Source organism: Podarcis pityusensis (genome assembly GCF_964106645.2).
Source record: "Podarcis pityusensis genome assembly, chromosome: 13".
NCBI lineage: Eukaryota > Metazoa > Chordata > Lepidosauria > Squamata > Lacertidae > Podarcis > Podarcis pityusensis.
Genome location: NC_138038.1, coordinates 25959149 through 25975026, shown reverse-complemented (window position 1 = coordinate 25975026; position 15878 = coordinate 25959149). Strand labels below are relative to the sequence as shown.

Here is a 15878-nt window from a genome sequence, read left to right as displayed (position 1 = left end):
TACTGTCTACACTCTGGATGTGAAAAATGGTGGTCTCCAGCCTAAATGGGAACCAGGAAAAGTTGTGTGTGCGAGCGAGAGAGATCTATCCAGACAAAAGCTGTAACCCTTCTTCCCCACCCTTAAATCTTGTTCTTGCAGGAGGATTGCTTCAACCAGATACAGACAGGCCTCAGCACCTACCAGCACAGCCTATCACACGTTGCCCAGATCCTGCCAAGTTTCTCTGAGAAAGTGACTGGCCTCCAGCTGGACCTCTCAAACCTCTCCACCAACATCCACCGACAGGTGAGAAGCTGGCTTACTACTTGCTCAGCTTGGGCTGAGGGAGGGGGCAGAACAGGTGGGCAGGAGGTGAGAAGAAGCCCTTGCATGCTTGCACCAAGTTCTGTGGGAGCAGGAATATCCGTAGCCATTTTAGCAGGGTCTGTTGTCTGCACTTCATAGTTGCTTCCCCTCCTGGAAGAGTGGTGATGCCCCTAGTGCTGGCTGCAGTTGCACCAACCCAGATGCATATTCTGGCATGGCTTGTCTTGGCTGCTATTGTCTCGGTGTCTGTTCCACTGAATTCCATGGGCAACACAGAGACAGAATATGGAAGACTAACTGCAGATGAAGACTGTTTCTGAGACAGGCGGCTCATCCCCTCTGTTTCCCTTGGCCTCCTTCCTTCTTGATTTCTTTTGGAACATATTGATTAGCATGTCAGGGTATTAATAATACCTCTAGCTGTCATTGTGTCCTTTCTTCAAGGAACACATGATTGTTAAAGGGTGTGATTGTTTAGGGTAATTCCTGCTCATGGAAACTGATGATCCATAATCCCCTCCTCCTTAAGACACAGCCCCAGGAACTTCAGTTCTTCTCCCCTTCTCAGTGTTCCCAATTTGCAGGCATGGGGAGCTTTGTAGCCCTGAAGATGCAATTCCCATTATCCTGGACCGCTTGCCATGCTGGCTGAGGCTGATGGGAATCCCACCCTGATCTAGAGTTCTCTATATTTAATGTTGCGAAGACTGGTACTCTGTATTTCAAGGAATGTTTGATCTCTCTATAGAAAGCTTCTTAGCTTCTCTAAGCTCTGGGGTTGCAAGGTGCAAAAGGGTACCAAGTTAGGCCATCCAGCTGTCAAGAAAAAATGATCCTCTAAGCACTTAGCAAACAGCTGCATTTCAATAACTGATGCGATTTCTCTTCTTCCCACCCCACTTTCTATCTCCCTGCTTCAGATACTTGAGAGTGTGGTGACCGCTGTCACCTTCCCCCAGGGAGAAACCCTGGACTTGCAAAATCAGAGAGCTATTGGAAGTTATCTTGTCGTCCGCAACCTTGAGAAATTCATGGAAGCGATTGCCCGGGCATTGAGGCATTGTTATTCATAATGTGAAGGGCTAGAGGATTCTCCCATAAGACCCTGGAGTGGAAGGGTCCTGTGCATCCTAAGGAGGACCTAATAGGTGATAACAAACTGAAACAAGAGGATGTACTTCTTCTGCCTGGACTCCTCCCAACCTACAGAATTCCAGCCTCCTAACTTTTTATTATTTATTTATTGTATTTATTGTAAAGTTTTAAAAGCCGTTTGTTATCATGCAAAAGCAAGAAAAACAAAAGGCACAAGAATATTTAAAGAAGCAGCAGAACACCAGACGCATCGTTTTTAAGAAGTCACTCTGTGCCCAGTTTGGTGTTCTGCTGCTATCAGCAGGAAGTGACTCTTGCTAACTGAACTAATCTTTATCTTTTTTTATAATCAAAAGTCAAGTACAGTCCCACATTCTGATGTCTCTCCAAATTAATTGGTCAGCCTTCTCCATGTTTGGGCATTTAGCATTTCTGTTTGTGCCAAACTAAATTCCTTGGGGGTTTTTTAAACTAGCCTTTTTAAGAGACTGATGCAGGACATCTTTAGCAATCGGGTGTTGTTGTTGTTTTTATCATAGTGTTGACATGAGACTCCTGCAACAACTCCAACTATTGCTATCCTTCAGATGTTGGACTCCAGTTCCCATCAGCCCCAGCTAGCATGACCAATGCTCAGGGATGATGGGAACTGAAGTCAATCCAAGACATTGGCTACTTCTGGAATTGGCTCATCTCAAGCATTTCGTAGAATTACAATTTTGGATTCGGCTTTTAATGAAATGTATTCTTCCTGCGATGCCAACTTGACATTTGTATGGAAAGATCTTGTTTGCTTTGCTGGATTTCTAGTGAAATATCCTTAAGAATCAATTCCTACAACTGTGTGTTTTTAATTTATTGTGCTTATTTATTTTATTTTTTTATTTATTGTATCTTAAAAACAACAAATGTTCTGCATCTTAAAATTTGCCCTCAGAGCTTTAGTCATTTCTCTGGTATTAAGAGTATTTATTACTTATTTAATATTTATACCGATAACTGTCAGGTTAACTGTTTGATAAGAACCTTTGTTTATCAAAGGCAAGGGAGTTTCAGTAAGTTTTACGTGTGCATCTTGCAACACTTACAGCCTTGCTGTGGCGCACATGTCAAGATGTATGCAATGTTAAATCACTGTTTAATATTTAAACATTAAGAGTACTGGCTATTGGTAGTCGGACCAAACTGCAGGGGGGTGAACAACAGGAGTATCTAGTTCCCACCTCTGGCAGTCTCCTGGGTACATGCTGGGCTGTGCATCTTCTTGTACTTGTTATAGATAAGTAACACTGAATATGAACCATAAGCACACATACCTGTTGTTGGAGCAGCACCAGTAGATGATAATTCTGAAACTGCTATGAACAGTTGCTGTATAATCAATGGATCCCTGATTTGGCCAGGGGCTGCCATCTAAATTTCCCACAATCTTCGTGTTGGCGGTATTGTAAGAAACTAAAATGGCAGCTAGACTCCGCTGCCTGGTGAATCATGTAGTACTGGGCCGTAAAATAAAGTTAACACAAACATATGTGCATCAGCCCTTGCAGTTGCATGAAGCAACCCACTTCACCCTGTTGAATGGTAGGGCTGGTCCTGCCTTCACACCACTGATGGGGAACCTGTGGCCAGTTACAGGCTGCTGGACTCCAGCTCCCATCAGCCCCAGCAACTGTAGTCAATAGTCGGGGATGATGGGAGCTGTAGTCCATTAAACCTCTGGAGAGCCATATGTTTCCCCACTCCTGCTTTAGACAGAGAGATGTATCTAGAAACCAAAGCATTAATTGCTCATTTGCTATCTGATTTATTCCTGTAATATTCTATGCTAGAGGATGTTTTGTTTTTACTGAGGTTTTTAATAAATGTTAACTTATGATTGTAAACTGTTTTTGTTATTTAAATGAATTTGTTTTACACCAACGTAGATCATCGATCTGTGCAGAATTCCATTTTGTATTTTGTTTAAAATTGCTTTGCAGTTTGCTAGAGAGGTACAAAGTTGCTTGTAGATTTTGGTCCGCCACCAATGCTAACTGTTTTTTCCTTCAAAACTGGACCAGAACTCTTGCTAGCTTCACATTCTTCCATTACAAGCCTCTGCAGCAGAAGGCAGCTGGAATGATATGACTTGTAAATGTCATGAGGTGATAAAGAAATATCTGGAATTTGGCTAAGAGCCTAAGCTCAGCTGAAGCATTCCAAAGCATTTATTTTTGAAGCTGTTTAGATTTTCTGTCGCATCACTGTAGTTGTGCTTTCATTGTAACTGTAAACTGCACTGAACACCCCACACAATTAGAAAAGGCAGGATATAAATACCTATTTATTTGACAATGATGCTAAATGGAATGGACATGGTACTTTTAAATTTTATTTATATTTTTATTTTAAAAGGTAGAAATAATTGGCCACTGGGTCATTGATTAGTGCTTAATATTTCTATTTAGAGTCTCTCAATGCTTCCATTGTAATACCAGTCAGGTTTTAATTCTGTTACTACTTCTTCCGAAAATGAATTTTATTTATTTTATTTATTATGATATGGTGTATGCAATTTCTGAGTAGAAATAAAAAATAACATTTGTTCAATCAAAAATGTGGTGTTGAAGTTTATTAATGTGTTGAGACCCAACTGAAGCATGAATGAAAGCAAATGAAGTATTGGAGTAACTAATTCATACGAGGCGGGGTATAAGTTGGGGGAGCTGAGATGTCCCCAGTTAAAAAGTGACATTGTTCACATGCCAAAGACAGGTCTTATGTCTAGTTTCCCCATCTGTAACCTAGGAATAATCATAGGCCACCTTATCGTGAAAAGAACTGCGATGATGGATTGAATCCAAAGGCTGGAATTCTACACCCACATGCCTGCGAGCGCTACTGGACTCAATAGGATTTACATCTGGGCAGAAATGCTTTGAAATACACTATCAGATGTTCTTGGGTCCCATTGAAGTCAATGTGAAAATTAAATCACAACTAATTGAAAATGCATAGATTTCAGTGGAATTGTGACTAACAATGCAGTATAACCCGGTATATAATCTATTCAGAAGTAATAATCTCACTTTTCCTTCATTCTTCTTTTCCTATCACCCTTATTCTGTGCCCATTTGGTTCTCCCTGGGAAGTCTGGGAACCCTCTCCATTCATTTAGGGTTTGAGTTTTTTTGTTTTTGCTAAAGGGTGGTGTTTTGTTTTTTGGTACTACCACAAATCTCAGGCTTAGACTGCTACTACTTCCCTTTTCTATGTAGGTGGTGCTGTTTTGGCTAAGCTGGTATGAGCAAGTGAAGACTTAAAACTGGAAACAAAAGGAATCATTATCCATTACTCTGTACAGAGAGTAATGCCCCATGAGAGGCTGACAAGGCATCAGATATTTTGTTTAGTGGGTTGAGGGCAGAAATGGGGGGGGGGGATGGGGGGGTTTGAAACTAAGGCAAGGCAGGGACATTTTCTGAAGAAGCAAAGCAAGGGGCTCATTTTTCAGCCTGAGGGTCGTGTTTCCCCAGGGGTAACCTTACAGGGGCCAAATGCTTGTGGTGAGCAGGGCCAGAGGCAAAAAGGAGGTGTTGCCAGTGTTATAAGGGGGAAAAAACTCCTTTTTCCTTATGGGGTATCCAAGAGCCCGTACAGTGGTACCTCAGGTTACAGACGCTTCAGGTTACAGACTCCACTAACCCAGAAATAGTACCTCAGGTTAAGAACTTTACCTCAGGATGAGAACAGAAATCACACGGCAGCAGTAAGAGGCCCCATTAACTAAATTGGTACCTCAGGTTAAGAATGGTTTCAGGTTAAGAACAGACCTCCAGAACGAATTAAGTTCTTAACCAGAGTTACCACTGTATAGAGTCCTTAAGTGGGTTCCCTATTGGTAGGAGAAAATAACAGAGGCCAGCCAGAGAATATTGAGAAGCAAAGCAGCTAGTAAGCCTGATCTTTAATGCAATAGAAAAGTACTGTTGCAACAGGGTCCCCCCTCCCCACACACAGGAGGGAGAGAACCCAGATCAGTGGTGCACAAGCCCTTACATATACTTTGGAAAGTGCCCCGCTGTAGCTCAAGACCACCCCGAAAAACATCATACATACATCACAGGAGGAGGCAGTCTACAGCAGAAATGCATCACAGGAGGCGGTCTACAGCAGAAATCCTGTCTGCCAGGACACCTGATACCGGTCACTGACTGCTTTACCTGGGCAGTCTGGCCATTCTTTTGTGATGGTTAATAGTTTAGTTCCTGAATCCAGGTCACAGACTCACCCTATTCATACACAAATAAGCCCTTGAGACAGGATTTGTAAGCAAACAACAATGGGGAGGCTTTCCTATTTCCTTTCTCCTTGCAGAGAAATATTTGAGGTCACTGGGAGAGTCAAAATGGCTTTAGGATTGCTCTCCTGTACTATTTCAGACACGTGGTTTATATACTTATGTATGTGTTTGCCTTGTACATTTATGAACATTTAATTTATATCTGAGACCTTAGAATTCTTATAACACCAGAGGCAAAAGTGAGCAGAGAAACGGATGCAACTCTGACCTTTGTACCAAAGTCAACATTCCAGTTACACAAAAGCAGTAAGTTTCTATGCACACCCTACACATATCTCGCTATACAGGAAACCCAGAGGCATTGTCACAGTCAAACACTTTCTAGCTAGGCAAAAGTGCCTCAGGGATGTGTAGGCATGATCCCGTGAGTGGCTGTGGCCTGAGGAGGCTGTTCTCAGGCTTTGCTGAATTGGCTTTATCCTGTGAGCTGGTGCTTCTGTGTTTTATTTTGCCCTTATATGGCTTTATGCTGGGAAGCAGTCTATAAATTTGTACACAATTAATATGAAAAATAAACAGAGAGGCCTAGAGGGCTACACTGGGCCCTCAGGTTTGAGGCGTCTTACCCCTGCCATAAAGGTCCCCTTGAAGATGATGCAAAATATGCCCTCAGAGGAAGGGATTGCCACCATGTGGTTAAAGCACATTTATACTACTATAGCAGTCATGGCTGGGAACTGTAGATTAAGGGTGCTGGGGGTTGTAGCTCTGTGAGGTGTAAACTACAGGACCCGAGATCCTTGAGGGGGAAATTATGACTGTCAAAGTTTTAAATGTATGGTGTGGATGTGGCTGATACCAAAGGAGTGGCACATAACAAGCCACGTCCCTTTTTTCTCTCTAGTTTGTAGTACTGTAGTAAATATAATTTAGGCTGTGTACATGCCATAAATCCATTTAATTATTAGATTTATATTTTCCTCCTTCCCTCTCAAAGGAGCCCAGGGCCGCCAACTGATCCACAATTCCAAAGCGAAAACATTCTAAAACAATTACATTTAAAGGCATTAAAAACAGTGACCGCTATTCCTTCTGGCAATCCCGGGATTGCCAGGAAACCAAATTCTTCAGTTACCATATGCCTAGGTAAATTTAAAGAGCACTGCCTCAAAAGAATTGTGGGAACTATAGTTTGTTCCTCACAATTCCCAGCACGCTTAGAGAGAGCTACAGTTCCCAGGGTTCTTTGTGAGGGTGGATGGGGATGTACTTTAAACAAATGGTATGCACACAGCTTTATTTTGGTTCTTCAAGTTGTGTTTGGAACATACCAAATATACGAAGGGGCACTATTAAAAAGGGGTGGCTGAAGAGAAGATGGCTGCAGGGCCAAGGATGTTTTTATTATTATTATTATTATTATTATTATTATTATTATTATTATTACTGCTGCTGCTACTAAATTTATTACCCACCCTTCACAAGCAGGTCCCAAGGCGGGTAACAACAATATAAAATTCAGAATTAAAACCAGTTAAAATAGAATTGTCAATATTTTTTCTCCCTACACATGGCCCTCATTTGATGGCTAACACGAAACATGACAGAAGAATCACTAGGCTGAGAAGCAGGGCTGGCCCAAAACATTTTGCTGCCTGAAGGACAAAATGGAACACACACACACACACACACACACACACCCCCTAAAGAGGCTGACTGGAGCAGCAGCTGCAGCTTTACCACACCTGAATGCAGTAAGCTAGCTTAGGGCAGGGACTCATCCCTGACCATTGGCCATGCTGGCTGGGGCTGATGGGAACTGGGAGTCCAGCAACTTTTTGAGGGTACCATGTTGGCTACTTCTGGCTAAAGAGATGCAGGGCAAGGCACTGTGGCACATGCCCCTCCCAACACCTCGCTGCCATTCCCTGTCCCCAGCACTTGCCATTTTAGGCAGCCACCTCACAACCACAGTTGTCTACACATGACAATGAACACACCCACAAGCTGCCTCTGTACATGTGCAAGTAGTTGTGTGAAAGGGTGCACGCCTGTTCGTTTGTACCACTCGGTTGTTGTTTACATTTGGTGAGTGTTACATGTGAAGATGGTACAGGCTCAATTATTTGCAGATTGTACACTGATTGTGAACTAACAGTCGATTCCTCAACTGTTAATAAACTGCAGAGAGAAATCAACAGTCAGGATAAGCTGAGCTGGGCTACCTTTCAGCAAACTACAGAAGAGAAAATGGGAATCCTCACACGAACACACCCTGCAACATTTTTTGAAGCTCCAGATAGTCAAGGCAAGAATAACAAGAAACACCTTCAAGTCACTCTCAGACATGTTCTAGACTAGCTGAACCTACTCTGAAGGCAAACGGAGTAGCACTTCCTGGGTGCTGAGTTACCAGCTGGATGGGTGCCAGGGCCATCTTGCTCCTTGAGGTGATGGGGCTGGTGTGGAATGCGTCCAGACTTAAACCTGAATTTGTCACACGCCTGAAATAGATTTCCAGCACCACATTTAGCACCACATGTAGCTACACCCCAATAACAGCAAAAGAGGAGGTGGTTCCACCCACAAACTTCTCCAGGTTTCCGATATAGTCATCTTAAAATCTTATTTACTTGATTTGAAGGGAGGAGGACCCATGACTCAGCTCTCCCACTGCTTTGTCTGCCGGCTTACAATCCCAGTTTCTGACTCTGACCACAGACCTCAAGTCACACAGACACCATAACTTTAAAGCACATCCCTCCCGCTCTCTGAATCCTGGGAACCAGGGCTGACCCAATATATTTTGCCACCTGAGGCAAATCAACTGTGGCAGCAGGCAAGCCCCCTGCCCAGATCTGGGTGCAGCTGAGCTGGTGGCCAAGAGTGGGAGAAGGGGCAGCAGCTGGGATACTGAGAATTGCGAGGAGGTCTATACAGTGGTGCCCCGCAAGATGAATGCCTCGCAAGACGGAAAACCCGCTAGACGAAAGGGTTTTCCGTTTTGGAGGTGCTTCGCAAAACGAATTTCCTATGTGCTTGCTTCGCAAGACGAAAATGTCTTGCGAGTTCCTGCGGGGTTTTTTTCCTCCCCCCCCCTTTTTCCCAAGCCGCTAAACCGCTTATCAGCTGATGGCTAAGCCGCTTATCAGCTGATCTTTAAGCCGCTTAACAGCTGATGCTAAGCCGCTTATCAGCTGACCTTTAAGCCGCTTAACAGCTGATGCTAAGCCGCTTATCAGCTGATCTTTAAGCCGCTTAACAGCTGATCATTAAGCCGCTTATCAGCTGATCTTTAAGCCGGCTAAGCCGCTAATACTGTAGCGCTAAGCCGCTAAACCTCTAATGGGCTTGCTTCGCAAGACGAAAAAACCCGCAAGACGAAGAGACTTGCGGAACGGATTCTTTTCGTCTTGCGAGGCACCACTGTATTCCCTTCACAGACCTACAACTGTCAGTTTCCTGTAAGGAAGGATTGATTGGTAGACCAGTCCTAGAACTGTAGCTCTGTGGGATGAATAAGGGCCTCCTAACAACTCTTAGCATCCTTAACAAACTGCAGCCCCCATAATTCTTTGTGGGGAAGCCACGACTGTTTAAAGTGGTATCATAGCACTTTAATTGTATGGTGTGGGAATGGCCTGGGCCTTTCAGAAGTGCAACACATTCGTGTATGGTTCCTGAGGCAAAGAAACTTTTGCACTAGGATTACTCAAACTCGGTCACAGGGTCAGATCTCTGTCGAAGCTTGTTGGTTCATACCTACTTTTCCACTTCCTGGGCAGCTTGCCATGACATATCAGCCCCAGACCAGAAAGTTTTCCAAAATTGCTACATTATTCGGTGGCACTTCCTGCTTGCTGTTTGCCTAGGTTGCAGGACCAGAGAGGTGCAGAAAACGAAAGGTTAAGAGCTTATTGTTGGAAGGTTAAGACCAAATACTGGAAAAACAGAAAGAAAGGGGGGGAAACAATAAGGAGAGTGGGAAAGCAAACAAGGAAAAAACCCTTAAAATGCAAAGCAGAAAGGGGAGATGGGGATGGGGAAGCTTACTTGTTTCCAAACATCAGGATTTAGCATTATGTTGAATATCCTTAGTATGTAATCCAGACAGCTGTGCAGTTAAGCAATTTGGACTTTGGACTTAATCATCTTGGGGAGGGGCTCTTTACTTACGGCGGGTGCCTTTAAATGTTAACATGTACTACTTCACTCACTTCAACTGATTTTGAACCACCAAAAAAATAGCCCAAAAGGAGGATGTGTTCCGACTGTGTTGGGTCTGGCATTATTCTTATTTCAAGCTGCTGGCAATCTTTTCATCCTGACAGTGGTGCTTTCCGAGTTTTGTGGTTGGTCACAAATTATTTGAAGGGGCCAGTGGAATGTTTAAACTAATTGACTGTTATGAAGGAAGGAACAGGACTTTGGTTGAGGAGGCAAGGAAAGCTGGATTTCACAGATATGATCTAACATACAACCACTCTAGTGGGTTAGCAGAAGTTGAAAAGTTGGGTACTGTGAAGTTGTTCACTCTCCCTCATTCTTAGCTTCCTGCTTGAAATTTGGGCACCAAAATGAGCATGACACCCCAACCTACTTTGAGGTCCCTCAGACATCTGTGGGATTCTTTGAAGTCATTCCTCATTGTTGCCAAATTTTGACTTGATGACGTATTCTGCTAGGCCAAGTTCTTAGAAAGTGAAAGGATTTCCTTCTGCTTTTCACACGTTCAGACAGATCACTGCAGAAATCACATTTTCCTAACCTCGATTTTGACAAGCACATCAGCTTGACTTAGCTTCAACAGGCTGGTCCAAAGGAAGGAAAGTCTTGAGTTGCAAAATGTTGAGAAGTATCTGAAGCTACCAACAAAAAGGACTGAACTTCTCAAGAGGAGAGCTTGGTTGCCCCACAAACCAACATTGCTTTCAGTTTGGGTCAACAGGTCAACCAGACAAGCTTACAACTCTGACCATGAATTTGGATAAAAAAAGCAGTTTTGGGAAATGTGTAAGTTTCACACTGGCTTGGAATACTCCTTAGTTATCCATTTCTATTTGTGTTGACTATTTGTCCCAACTTCATGAAATCTTGCACAGAGAGTCTGCACAATGACAGCTGTAAGATGGTAAAATTTTAAAATGTTTGGAGTTTTTGCTTGCAACTATCACCTGTTTCTCCTCAGTTTGTGTGCGTCAATCATCTCTAGTTTTTCCTTTTGCTGGTTTAGAGTGTATCCAAATGCAAGGGAAATAAAACAGCTGCTGGACTTTCATATAATTTTGCCCCTGTATCTTCAATAAAAACATGCAATACACTATAGAAAAATAGAACTCAATATAACATAGTATCAGGTGCTACTTCTCTAATCTGAAAGCATACACTGTTCTGATTACAAAACAATAAACATGTCCCTGTTTTGAGATGTAGCTATTTTGGCAGCTGTTTGGATTTTCAAATTTGCTAATTTGCTGGGGGCGCATGCAGATACAGCCCACAGACTACTCACTTCTGCTGTTGGGCCACTGCAGTCGCTAACAGGAAGCTGGGGAGGGAGAGGGGCTGGTAGTTTGCTTCATTTGGGCTATGTTCTTTTCACATTCTTATCACACCCTGTCACGCTAGAGCCTAGGCTCTGCAGACGTACTTTCCGCATGCCAAAGGCCTCCATCATATTTCAACTCCCTAGATTTACAACTATGGCCTCTGTAGTCCCTTGCGCTACCAACGTCAATCAACTGCTGTCACAGGCAATAGACCTTGATCATCCCCTCCCTGGGCTGTGGGATTTATGGCCCACTCTTTCGTTTTGAAGAAGTCACTCCAACTCTAGGGGGTTACATAAGAATTGGACGACCACTCATGCTGCTATTTATATCTTGTTCACAGGAAATAAGAAGGGGGGGAAACAGACATAAGCACTCTCCAATACAGAGTGTAACCACTTTACTTTGAGTCACCCTGAGATTAATTTCATGCGTACTTGCTCCAGTGCAAATCCTGGCAACCAACAGTGTTCTGGACGATGATCTGGGGTCAGTTGTTGCTTCCTCATCCAGCCAAACAGGAAGGAAACACAACCCAGACTCCAAGAACAGCATCGACTCCAAATCCACTAGGGTCCCTTTTACAGGTTTCACCAAGCCAACCAGGCAAAAGGCTGACCACCCTACCGAGTTCAGATCACAATTCCCATTAAAATTTGTATGGACTACATATCAGCAGAGTCCAGTTTGCAGCGATTGGTTGGCAATCTCTTTCAGCCTAGCTGTGCGCTGGCTGTGTGCCTGTGTGTGATTGAGACATGGGGATGTTGCCATGCGCCAGCCAAACAAATAGTCCAGAATCTGATCGGAAGCCCTGCTCGTTCCCAGTTTTTCCTTTGCTGTCTTCTTTGTACATCACAGGCAATTCCCACAAGCATGGCTTGCAGGTGGTGAGGTTTCCTTACCTCATGCTTAGGTCCTGCTCGTGTCCAGAATGCCTCAGACTCTCTGGGGTTTCATGATTCATATTGGGAAACGCTTGACGCAAATGTGCAAGAGCTGCTATGACACCCAGGATATCCTGAATGAAACGGCTTTAGGAATACCTGTAAATTACACTCAGATATTACTGGATCCAATGGGAGATCAGGAAGGGCTTACTGAAGATCCTAGGAATTTCCCTAGCCCCCCTCCCTATAAGGTAGCAGGGACTTCTGAACCACTAAACATATCATTAGACTAAGCCCCAAATAATATTTGGATCTCATACAGAAGGAAAGAGGGCGGGATGGGGAAAAGAGAATGCGTGAGTGACTCTTCTTTCCATGCCTGTGGGTTATGTCCAGATTGATGATTTGGCATCTTAGCTGTGGGAACATGCGCAAGTTTTAGATGTGCATCCAGCTCAGGCTTGGTCTACACATGCAGCACAATGAGGAAGGAATGAGGTGGCAGAATGGATTGTATCACTTTAGACTGCAGGCTATATGGATGCATTCATATAGATAGGTAATATGTAGCTTTCATTGGTCCGTTTCAGGAGACAATGGAGGAGTGTGCCTTTGGGGGAGAGGTCAAGCTTTGGCAGGTTGCAGTGCCTGCCATGGCTGTAGAGAACATAACTAAATATTAAGCCCCCTGCAACATCTTTCTGCAGGCAAAGCAGCCGGAGTCCGATGCTTTGGACGTTAGCTGGAAGTGTCAGAATAAGTTTCATAAGATACTCTTTTCGGCCCTTCTGCACTGACACTGCTTTTAGCAAACAAATATTGGCTCAGGACAGGAATGGTACTTGTGGTGGGGAAGGAATTGTCACCCCATCCCTCAGGTTGGACAGTTCAGTGGGCAGGGGTCTTCATGCACCTTCACCAAGCAACTACAGCTTCATCCACTTGCTTGAATTTCCTGCCCATATTTCTTCTGTATGCACTTAATTAACCAGTTTTGATCTGGAGGCAAAACCGCTTCCTTACAGAACAGGGACAATTGAATTCCACCCCCACCAAATGAGCAAAGCCCATTCATCTCCATGAATGGATTCTGGACAACTTTTCCCTCCACCCACAAGTTGCTTGAGGCTAGGTGGGAGTCTATCTGACATGGCTGCAGTTTTGCCAGGATGATGCCACCCTACAATGCGTGTGGAAGTAGGGTGGGGCCAACGTCATCACAAAGCCTTACTGTTTTCGGCTTTGAGTTTCACCCAACATGAAAATGGTTGGGTTCTAGATCAGCAACCCCACCACTTTCATTAGCAAACTGTCCCGGCTGTGTGGCATATAAGTGCATGACACAAAGCCTCTGGCGGAGTCTGTCGGTCAGACTCTTCTTCTCCAATTTGTAAGCCACCCAGCTCTCTGACATCCCATGTCCAACTTGCTAGAACTCAAACGCAATCTGCTACACATTGGGAGGCAGGTTCAAGCCATGTCACAAAGAAATCAACTGGTGGTCGCAATAATCTTTACAGCTATCTCCTTAATGATCCTCACCAAGTCTTCCATGGTATATTGCAAGGAAACAATTCCAAAGGTAATTAAAAAAAACCCACCACCCCTTGACCTTGTCACAAGTATCAGAAGGAATGCAGGATGAACTGCCTATTATTCATGTGTGCAATAAAATAAGACAAATGGATTACAATCACATTGTGAGCAATCACATTCACAAATTCTGGAATTTCCAGGAAACCATAGGGGTTTAGTGGCACTTCCTCATGTACAGAAATCCTAGATCAGGAATGTGAAGGCAACCAATTTTAAGGCAAACATTTTTCCAGAAGGGTAACCAGGTTAGGCTGCTGTAGCAGAAAAATCAAAGTCTAGTAGCATCTTAAAGACTTACAAATTTAATACGGTATAAGATTTTTTCGATGGTAGGCTCCAGTTCATGAAAGCTTATGCCATAATAAAGCTAACAAAAGACTCCCTGTTAATTTTAACGTGCTGAGGGCTAAATAAAATGAGGTTGGGGGCCTTAGAACCTCTGCTCAATAGTCCGACACTATCCTATCTAAGCTCCTGGGATTCCAACCAAAAATGGCCTCCTTTTCAAAGCCTATTTTTGCATCCATAATGATTAGAAATTTGCTGAGATTCCCAGGATGTTCAGTTATGTGTGCAATCCCAAACTCTCTGCTTCCAAGGTATGATCATGGAACCAGGGGATAAACATAGCTCTGTGTTTCACCATATGAATTTATTAAGAGGGGACAAAAAGGATTCTTCCCAGTATTTATACAAAAAAGCAACTGAAATTGTCTAAACTTATATACACAAAGACAAGGAGGGGAAGCATGTAGGATTGTCAACATTCTCCTGTTTACTAAATTCAGCCTCTATATTCCCTGAAGAGGAAAATAGTGGTATAGAATAAAGTTATTTGATAAATAAAGATTACAAGATATTTACCTCCCTGCTAGCCAATCATATAAAACACTTACTGTACAAACTGGTTGCCCCAGACTAGGCTGGCTTTTTTCCATGCTGAAACATAATCAACTTAATTAGAAAATTGTTAAATGTAATTATAATGATGTCTTGATCAGAAACTTTTTAAATTTGTTTTTGTATTTTTTAGATTGACAATACATGTTATACATTGTTGAACTGCTATATTGTTGAAAATGAATAAAAACTATATATATATATATATATATATACATACATACACACACACATATATAAAATAATATAGCTGTTTTCATAATGATTTCTGTAACTTTTTTAAACATACTGCTAAAATATCAAAAACCATGGCACTTCTGAGACACCTTGTAATGGGATGTGCTGCTTGTAAATGTAGTTTTGTTCAAGTATTTGATTATTAAAGAGAAAAAGATACACCCAGGCATATATAAAACAAGACAAACAAAAGGGGGGGAGTATTAGCAAAAACTGATGGACACATTCAGACGTCACATGTGTGAGAAGTGGAAGTGTGGCTTGAAAGACTTGGAATGCCAAGGATCCTTGGAAAAGCTGGGATGGCAACCATGGGGACTCCAAACCAACTGGAAGGACACTCTTGAGATGCCTTGGAAGCTGACTCAGGGGTCTGCCCCAGCGTATTTTCTCATCACAGCAATGCTCACTTCTGTAGAGCATGTACACAATTCAACGCACGCCACGTGGTAGCTTCCTTGGAACAGAGAGAGTTCTCCATTATCCCATCGGTGGGATTTTGATCTTAGTGTTCCCCATCTCACCCGCAGCAGGGCCCACGGGATGCTCATAAGGCAGCGATGGCTTTGGCTGCCACCCTGCGTCCCAGAGGCAAGCTGAGATCCGTGATGGCCAGCACAATTCTTGGGCTAGACATGGTGGATGCTTTCACCAACTCCGACACCTGCCCAGAAGTAAAGAAGGGGAAAGAGGTCAAGGAAGACATGTCAGTGGCAAGTAGATACTAGCAGAGTGAGCTCTGGGGTGTAGTGTAGGTTCCTCTTTAGCGACCCATTTCCCTCCATGGCAAAGCAACAACTCAAGAGAGCTTGTGGCACTGGTCCAGAAGCACTGCCTAGCCTGTGTCTCATACTGCGTGTAGGGGTGTTTATATTTATTTACTGCACTTGTAAATATTAGCAGACTTGGGCATGATTCATGGAATTGTAAGCCATAAATAGCTACAAAAGGTCAATAAAATTTTTTTTATTGTCTTTCTGCCAAGGCATTCTGGGCAGTAAACAAATTTGAAATACA

The 15878-nt window shown here is 43.2% G+C and overlaps 2 protein-coding genes across 19 annotated transcripts in view; one reads left to right on the top strand and one right to left on the bottom strand.

Moving 5' to 3' along the window:
• The window catches only part of CSF3 (colony stimulating factor 3), a 38339-nt gene that overhangs the window by 10980 nt on the left and 11481 nt on the right, over positions 1 to 15878 (top strand). For 4 of the 8 annotated variants that reach the window (XM_080978370.1, XM_080978371.1, XM_080978372.1 and 1 more), the window contains 2 exons: positions 142 to 288; positions 1230 to 8620. In XM_080978370.1, the coding sequence (XP_080834496.1) occupies positions 142 to 288; positions 1230 to 1382 (300 nt within the window). In that variant the 3' untranslated portion in view covers positions 1383 to 8620. Of the gene's footprint in view, positions 1 to 141; positions 289 to 1229; positions 8621 to 10425; positions 10841 to 15878 lie in introns of those variants that run through there. The other 4 variants (XR_013978882.1, XR_013978883.1, XR_013978884.1 and 1 more) reach the window with 4 other exon arrangements.
• The window catches only part of MED24 (mediator complex subunit 24), a 51627-nt gene continuing 50106 nt past the window's right edge, over positions 14358 to 15878 (bottom strand). For 10 of the 11 annotated variants that reach the window (XM_080978257.1, XM_080978261.1, XM_080978262.1 and 7 more), the window contains one exon: positions 14358 to 15525. In XM_080978257.1, the coding sequence (XP_080834383.1) occupies positions 15409 to 15525 (117 nt within the window). In that variant the 3' untranslated portion in view covers positions 14358 to 15408. The remainder of the gene's footprint in view (positions 15526 to 15878) is intronic. The other variant, XR_013978878.1, reaches the window with a different exon arrangement.